We start from the raw sequence: 9,123 nt of genomic DNA on the forward strand, positions 1-9,123 counted from the left end.
TAGAACATTTCTGTTGTTACTCTGTTGTAGTGTTAGAGAGTTTTTATAATATTTCTCAGAGCTCAGACAGACTAAAGGGGTGCTTTCACCACACACTTCCTGAACGAACAAGGTGAGAATTTAATGGTACGTGCAAGAGGACATAAATGTTTCTCATTTAAAAAAAATAGTTTGATTTTATTTTTCTGGTTATTTAATATTCGATAAAAAGTGCAAATGATCCATTCACTGCAGCATGATTTGTGCTTTAACTTCTTGATTGAGACTTGTTATTAAAACAATAAGCATCTCTTCTACCTGGAAACTTGCTATCTATAGAGATATCCATGCGTCACTTGCGGTGCAGAAAGATTACAGATGTAAAAATACTTACAATTGTTCAGTTTAATGACAATTATTGGATCCAATGTAATCTAAACTAATCTAACGTACTGTAATGCATTCTCTCACACTAAATTACATTAGATTATGTAATGTAATCTACGCGTGGTATGTTACTTATGAAATAATTCTAATTTACATACATAAATTTTTCTTGACAAATATACTGTGCCTAAGACAGACAAATAAATGGATAAACTACATAGCCATCATTTGAGACAGGATGTAGGTGTAGAGGAGATGTCAAAAAGAAACCAGAAATGTTCTTGGTAATGTGTGAAAGGTCAGTTTTTGTTTCTGCTTTGAATAATCTTAAGCAGGATATCGCTAAAGATTTTCCTCTTCAGGCAATATCTACCATAGCCCTTTGCACTTATTTATAATACCAGTCAAAAGTTTGGACACGCTTTCTAACTCCGTGGCCTTTCCTGATGTATTTCTGTCTATATAATAAAACAATACTGAAGGCGTCCAAAATGTACAACAATCTTCTTTGAATAGTTGATAATGGGATGTGTCTGCTCTGTAAAGCTCTTATAAAGGCTCGAATTTTAACTGCTGTTTGTTTATTGGTGATTTCTGACGCTGGTAACTCTAAATGAACTTCTCCTTTGCAGCAGAGGTAAGTTCTGCTTTCCTGGAATGGTCTTCATGAGAGCCAATTTCATCATGGTGCGTGAATTATTTGTTAGTCTTTTGGTTGCCCCCGCTGAGGGGTCGCCACAGCGGACGACCCGATCCACACAACTTGGCACAGGTTTTATGCCGGATGCCCGTCCTGATGCCAAAATCCCATTTTATCTGGGCTTGGCACCAGTGGCTAGAGTTTGGGCATTGGGTGTATATGTACATACTGTATATACACATATACATTTTTTCCCACACAATTCTGTGTAAGCTCCAAAGACTGTTATGTGTAAAAAAAATCTCTGTAGCTCACCAGTTTCTGAAATACTCAAACTAGCAAAAACTTTAGAGAGATCACATCTTCCCCATTCTAGTGTTTCACATTAAGCTTATCTGAAGCTTCTGCACTTTGCTAGGGATTTATTGTGCTGCTGCTACATGATTATCTGATTTGATGCGGGTTACAGATGTGTAAATGATAAATGTACGTTCAATCATTTTGTGTACCCAGCATCATTAATCCACTAAACTGATTTTACCACTATATTGCACTGTAAAAAAAAGAAAAGAAAATACATTCTATTGTTTAATAAATCATTTATTTATAAAGTTGTTGGCTCAAGAGGCAGTAAACCATCATCTTGTGTGCAAAATTAAAAGAGGTACAAATCATATCTACAGATAAGCAAACTAATATACAGTTTGAGTCATACAATAATCGAGGATTATGAAAGAGAGAAAGGAAACCTAAATGGATAAGAAGAACATCACCAATGAAAAGAACACAGAAAACTTTTTTCGAGTCAGGGCATGAGGCAGGGTACACCCTGGACAGGGTGCCAATCTATCACAAGGACAATATATTATCATGTTTCATTTTCAGCTTACAAAGCTCTTAAAGCTGTTTTGGTGCTGAAGATCTAGTCATGCCATAATGATCTTCCTTCGTACCTTCTGGATGAATGTTTCTATTCTGTAAGCTAGCATGTTCACCAAGATAAGTTCTCGATCTTGATAACGTTTAGTTCTCACGTTTGTATTGATGGCTAACACCGGCTACAATGTGCAGGCTCTTTTCACATGGGAAGATTTTTAGTGTAAGTAAACCATAACAACCTCAGATAGTTTCAGACCTTCCGAAAAACTGCTAATTAATTTTCACTCTGCTTAATATAGTAGGACATATAGTATGCCGCAAAAGTGAGTCACATTTCAGCAACTACTTTATTATATGTTCTCGAGGGACAATACTATTTGTATAGAAATGAAAATCGGATATACTTTAGGGTAGTCAATGTACAGCTCATATAGCAGTACAGATTTACTCTCCTCTAACAATAACTCACCATGCAGACTTAATTGTTTACAAAATGAGTACACCCTAAGTGAACATGTCAAAACTGCATCCAAAGTGTTAATATTTTGTGTGAGCACCATTGCTGTTGCTGGGATCCTTTTCCACTCTGGTATCATGGAGCTGCTGGATCTTAGACACATGACTCTTCCGCTTGAGGATGCCCCACAGGTGCTCAATAGGGTTCAGGTCTGAGGACATACTCGGCCACTGATAAGCACATGAACATCATGAATAGGACATGTGACTTAAGCATGGGTAAAGATCTACAGGTCTTATCACTTAGGGTGTACTTACTTTCGTTGCCAGCTATTTTGACAATAATGGCTGTTTGTTTAATAACGGCTGTATGTTGAGTTATTTCCCCAGGACAGGAAATCTATACTGTTACACGAGCTGCACATTGACTACTCTAAAACATATTTAAGTGTTATATCTATAGTATTGTCCTTTGAGAAGATATATTTGCTGAAATTAGAAGGGTGTTTGTAGATGTTATATCTTATTATATACTGTACCTCTTATTCAGATCAAGAATTAAAATAGAGTTGAAATGTAAATATCCAGTGATGACCAAAAGTAACAAAAACTCTGGGAATTCTTAAGTGAATTGGATGGATTGAACGATTCACACCAGACGTCTTTTTGATTTTATACCCAGCCAGAGCCAGCAGGTTTTGAAAAGTAAAGGACTTCATACTAGATATTAATTGTTTTGAACAATGACATTTCTTTTTCTTTTTTACAATTTTTGAGAATGTCATTAAAACACTAATTTTCACATTTGTATCAATACTTTTGGCCAACTCTTTATATGGGGGAAAAAGAGAAAATTTATTAACTTGTAGTAAGTGCGGATGTCTGTGTGTAGGGGGGTCGTTCATTTGTTTTTCTCTGTAAAGTTTCTCACACATCATCACAGTCTAGCACACACTAGCAGGTGCAAAAACAAAAAAGAAAGAAAGTGAGAAAAGTAGATGAAAGGAAGGAAGGAACTGTAGCATAGCAACTTGTGGTACAACAATGACTGACATGCTAATAAGATAACTGAGAGGGCCATTGTGTAAATAATACAAATAAACACTGACAAAATGAAAGAGAATTTGTTGTATGTATGGCTTCATTTTTGTGCTGTTCACTTTTTTCCTTTCTTGACAATGGCATATATTGGAGTATCAGATACTTAAAAAAAAAAAAAAGAAAATTATTGTTAGATCAGTGACTTAATAATGTAGCAAACTTAAGTGTACTATTATACCATATTTTATTTAATAGTATACTTTATTTTTAACAGTCTTACCTTCTTCTTCTCTTGCTTCTGTCTGACAGGACGTTTCATATATTGGATTCTCAATTGATTTACCTATATAGAGAAAAATTGGAATTGGGGAGATTGGGATATTCCGTGCAACCCACTACTGTACATTACAACCCCTTATTAACTCCAGCTGAGTGGTGATGTGATAATTGATAACGAATTAATTACAACATACATTTAAACAAAGATCAAGTTAAGAGGCTATCAGGTTCGATTTTTGCGGGAAGCAACTATCTAGTGTATTATTGATAAAAAATCATGTAATAGGCAGCTGAAAGTCGCTTGGCAGAAGCGGAGGCCCTTGATGATGCAAGCCTGACATTCTACCTGGAGATGACATTAAAGATACCCTGAATTCAATGGCCAGGATCACGTTTTTCTTTGAGTGTATACATTTTTCTTGCCTGACTACAAAGTATACAAAGAAATGCCTTAAAGTACTGTAGATGAACATTCATTGTAAATTGATAAGATCTGCAGCTAAAGATCCTTTAGTATGGTTTATCTGACAATTACTATCGCAGGTGTTTATCTAAGTCACTGCAAGAGGCTTTCGTTTTTTATAACACATCAAACTTTGGTTAGCAAATACCACAGATTTTTTACTTCCCCCGTCTGTGTATTCTACTACGCCCACAACTTTTTCTGCAAAGACACAGAACAACATGAAGGCGTTTGCCAAAGACAAGCCTCAAAAAAGATATATATATATATATATATATATATATATATATATATATATAGAGAGAGAGAGAGAGACAGAGGGATTATCCAATGCTGATATATATATTGTATAATGTACCAACCATACCTTCAACTTCGACCTCGATCATAGTGAGATTTTTTCTGCCTGTAAAACAACATCAAAGAAAAGATCAAAACATATGTCCAGGTATCAGTTCAGACACTCGCAGTAGGTCAGAGTGCATTTTCTACTATAGCACTTTATAGTAGAAGTACTATATTACTTTCACTTACTAACTCTACTACAGGAAACAGTAGACAGGACAGAAGCCCCTTTTCTTAAGTTGTACAATCAAACCTATTAAATAACTGCATGGAAATTTCATAGAAAGAGCAAATGATATGCATTTACAGTAAAACAGAGGCACCTAGAGGCTATTAACTCATGTTGTTTTATACTATACAGACACCCTGTATTTTTTCACATCTAGGCTGCAGGACTAGCTTTTGTCTTTACAATAAAAACCACAAGCCTTTTTTAAAAATAAAACAATAAACCACAATTCCTGTACATGCAAAAAAAGGGCCATGTGGTTTAAAGAACATGAAGAAGTGCTTGTAGAAAGAGCTGAGACTTACGTTTTGCATGTAACAAACAGGCGGTAAATAGGACAAGCAGCACAGTTACTCCTGCTAATGCTCCTACTGTGATCCACAACTGGAGTGAGGACTGATCTAGCGTATGGCCTAGAACATACAGTATATAGTGCATATGTACAGAGGTCTATTTCATAAAGATATGTAGTTAAATGTATTCTTTATGGCATACTTTACTCTGTTGGCTGTTCACAAACTTACCAAGCTGTATCTCCTGATACGCGATGATGCAGCCGGTCCCATTTAACAGCACACAGTGGTAGAGACTCAGATCATACAGCTGCACTTTCTGAATGAGGATGGAGAAGTTTCCTGATTCAAAGGGCTTAGAGAAATACTTGATACGTCCACCTTTGGAATCCCAGGAACTCATGTCTCCCTGTAGAGAGATCTCCACTAGATAATGTTCTGTTGTGTTTATCTGACTCCACACTACTTTTATATCCGCAGACTTATTTGATCCGAGGAGAGTTGGATCAAAGTTACACGGCAGCAGGACATCAGACTGGAGCTCAGTAGAAATGTTAAAGTGCTTTAAACGTTCATGTTTACACAGACGTTCTCCTAAAATTAAAGAGTGAAGTGTTGGGGGAAAAAAGAAGTGTACCCAAATTATACAATACAATGAACTCAATACTACACTACAATACTATAATACTTTTGCTATAATACAATACATGATTTAATATTTCAACATTTCAAAATTAATATTACATAAAGTAGTGAAGGTATATGTAGAACAACATAAGAGATTATCGAATATAATGTTCTCATTAGTAGTTACAACCATATACTTACCACTGATAACTGGTAAAATGAGGAGAATCCATGCAGCTGGGAAATCAAACCACTTCGAGTTCATTTTGCATCTGTTACTTTCACACTAAGACAAATGCAATATAATGCGCTTCGTTGGCTCACACTTCCTGAAATGGCCTTAAGCGGCTATGACAACTATTTTTGCATTATGCATTACCCATAGTGCTGTACTACTGTATTACCCATAGTGATAATGTCTGATCTAATTTATTATAGATTTCCAATTTTTTATTATAATAAATTGTGGTCCTTTTTTGAAGAGGACCACAATTATAATATATAATTATTTTACTTTTTGTTTGGCTGTGCTGTTTTCCTTACTTCCTTACTTATTCGTACAAAGTGAGAAATGTCGAAGCATGTAAAAGTATATTTGACACATTAAGGTGTCGGGTGAATACATGAAAAGCACACACAAAGTAAGGTAAAAAAGTGTACAATGTACAGGCACATGTACACAACTTGATCTCACCTTCTGCAACAACTTCCACACCACAAGTGCATGGACTTGCAGCCTCACTCACACCTTACACTAGATGCAGTGGGTTTTACTTTTGTGCTTGTTTGCACAGGTATGCATTATTATCTTGCATTATTATCTGCCCCACATAAAAGGTTTTTATGCATTGAATAAACACTTTTTCGACACCTGTGTTCAATAAACAATTTAAAAAAGAAGAATGAATATTTTTATTTTTTATAGGTACTTCATAATACCTTGGATAAATTAGGGATAGTGTAGTTGAGGTCATTTTCCTTTTGAAGTACCATAAAAAGTGAAAGCAGGGCCTTCTACAAAAGTGGGTCGTCTACAAAATTTGACTAAAAAAATTGTTGCAATCTGGATCCTGCACATTTTAGTAGAATTCTAGATCAGTAACATTTTCCTATACTGAAACTAAATGACCTCAAACATGTTTAAATGAAACTTTATAAAGACATTGTTTGCCAGATCCGATGTTGGAAAACATAAGTGACGCAAGCTGGAGCTCAACCTCACTGAACACCTTTAGGGTAAAAAATTGTAATGCTGACTACATACCAGGCCTCTTAAATTAACATCAGTGCTTGAGCACACCAATACTCCTTGGTTAAGGATTAAAAATTCCCACAGCAACAAAATCTAGTGGAAAGACTTCCCACGAAACTGGAAGTGATGTACCAACTCCACCTTAATGCTCGTAATTGTGGAATGGGTACTAATTTTTTTAAACTGCCATGTGCTTTTATTTTGGTTTTGAACATCTCCTCACACTTCTTGTAATTGGTGCTACACTGTACTACACCAGTATCAGTTCCAGCTAGTTAAGCAAGTCATCCAGGTCCTGAAGCTGCACCAGACCATCACACTACCACCACCATGTTTGACTGTGGGTATTATGTTTGTTTTATGAAGTGCTGTGTATTTTTTATGCTAAATGTAACGGAATGCACACCTTTTAAAAAAATTTAAAATATGCAAAAATTTAAAGGTCTTTTTTTTTGTCTCGTCATTCCACAGAATATTTGCCCGAAAGTGCAAATAATCAGGATGTTTTTTGGCAAATGTTAGATAAGTCTTAGTGTTTTTTTGTTCAGCAGTGGCTTTCGCCTTCGAACTGTCCCACGGATGCTATTTTTGTCCAGTCTCTTTCTTATTGTTGAATCATGAACAGTGACCTCAACTGAAGCAAGTGTGGCCTGCAGTTCTTTAGTGGTTGTTCTGCATTTTTTTATGATGCAATGCACCATCATGTACAGTATAGTGTCTACTGTACAGGCCTATGGAAGCAGTGCTATGATTTGGGGTAGCTTCATTTGCTGAGGTCTCGTCAGCTGACGACCTGAATGTACTGAATGACCAGGTTTATCCATCACATCTATGGAGTTTTTGAAAGGAGAAAAGGTGATTATATTAAATCTTACACAGAGGTGAAAAGAGTAATAAAATTTTGTACTTAAGTAAAAGTACTGTTACTTTAGCGAACTTTTACTGAAGTACAAGTAAAGTTACCCGTATAAAAATCTACTTAAGTAAAAGTAAAAAGTAGCTCATCACAAATTTACTCAGAGTAAAAGTTACTGAGTTACTTTTTTTTAACAGCGGGTGTGGGATGGGGGATGGAACACCCTTGCATAATAAATCTGTTTGTTCTCCATCAATCAATCAGTGCAGTTGTTTCCGGGGTGCAATTTTTTTTTCCTTCCCTGTTGTATTATTTGTATTATTTTTCATTTTCATCCATTTATTTTTTTACTCAGTAGCGAATGTGATTTAAAATGTAGTGAAGTACATTACTTCAAACAAAACATACTTAAGTAAAAGTAAAATTACAGATTTTAAAAAACCACTTTAAAAAGTAGAAGTACACAAAAAAATCTACTCAATTACAGTAATGCGAGTAAATGTAATTCATTACTTTCCACCTCTGATCATACAATGTGTGATTTTATTTTGCCAGGCAGTGCATTACAACATGAGTTGCAATTATTAATTATTGTCGGTAGATGGCGCCACTTTGTTATTGGGACTCATTGCTGTTGTGTTATATCAAAATATAGTTTGTGTTTGTATACAATTATAAGTGTCTATAATTTTTATTATAGGTTTTTAGAAAAGGATAGAGACAGAATATCAACTAAAAATCCAAAAAAAGCACATGATACAAATGTTATTAATATTAATTTGCAAAAAGTATTTGATTCCTAAGCAGAACATGACTTGGTACTTGGTAAGAACAGAAGTAAGACGTTTCTTGTAGTTGGTTACCAGGTTTACACACACCTCAGGAGGGATTAAGTTTCACTCTTCTTTACAGATCTTCTCTTAAGGTTGCTTGGCAACTCAAAGTTTCAGCTCCCTCCATAATTTTCCTAGAGGATTAAGCTTGAATTGATTTTTTACATTTTTCCAGGATTAAGCACTTCACTACTTCTTGAGCCACTCCTGTTGCCTTGGTGGTATGTTTTGGTTCATTGTCATGCTGGACCTATCCACAATCCATCTTCAGTGCTCTGAGGGAAGGAGGTTCTTATCCAAAATTTTACAAAACATGGCCCCGTCTGTTGGCCCCTCAATGCAGCAAAGTCTGGCTATACCTTTACCAGAGAAACAGGCCCAAAGCATAATGTTTCCATTTGCGTGCTTGACTATAGGGGTGGGGTTAGTGTTATATTGAGCATTTTTCTTCCTCCAAACACGGCGAGTCAAGTTGATGCTAAAGAGCTCAATTTTGATCTTGTCTGACTACAGCACTTTCTCCCAATCATTTTAATGTTCATTTACTGTAAAAGCATCTTCACA

General features: G+C 35.6%; 1 protein-coding gene across 1 annotated transcript; it reads right to left on the reverse strand.

Annotated features, from left to right (window-relative positions):
- Positions 1-1,598: 1,598 nt before the first annotated feature.
- LOC128512421 (uncharacterized) lies at positions 1,599-5,932 on the reverse strand. Its single transcript, XM_053485689.1, has 6 exons — positions 5,820-5,932; positions 5,223-5,585; positions 5,004-5,111; positions 4,492-4,530; positions 3,663-3,725; positions 1,599-3,544 (listed from the first exon to the last, which is right to left on the reverse strand). The coding sequence occupies exons 1-6, from the start codon at positions 5,881-5,883 to the stop codon at positions 3,498-3,500; spliced, it is 684 nt and encodes a 227-aa protein (XP_053341664.1). The 5' UTR covers positions 5,884-5,932; the 3' UTR covers positions 1,599-3,497.
- Positions 5,933-9,123: the final 3,191 nt, after the last annotated feature.

The sequence above is a fragment of the Clarias gariepinus genome, chromosome 24 (genome assembly GCF_024256425.1).
Source record: "Clarias gariepinus isolate MV-2021 ecotype Netherlands chromosome 24, CGAR_prim_01v2, whole genome shotgun sequence".
NCBI lineage: Eukaryota > Metazoa > Chordata > Actinopteri > Siluriformes > Clariidae > Clarias > Clarias gariepinus.

Excerpts from the sequence above, each read along its gene's own strand:
- LOC128512421 (XM_053485689.1), bottom strand. The coding sequence starts at position 5,883 with ATGAACTCGAAGTGGTTTGATTTCCCAGCTGCATGGATTCTCCTCATT. Across the intron at positions 3,726-4,491 it reads GATCGAGGTCGAAGTTGAAG|GTAAATCAATTGAGAATCCA; the intron begins GTATGGTTGGTA and ends TTCTCTATATAG. Across the intron at positions 3,545-3,662 it reads AGAAGCAAGAGAAGAAGAAG|TATCTGATACTCCAATATAT; the intron begins GTAAGACTGTTA and ends TTTTTTTTTAAG.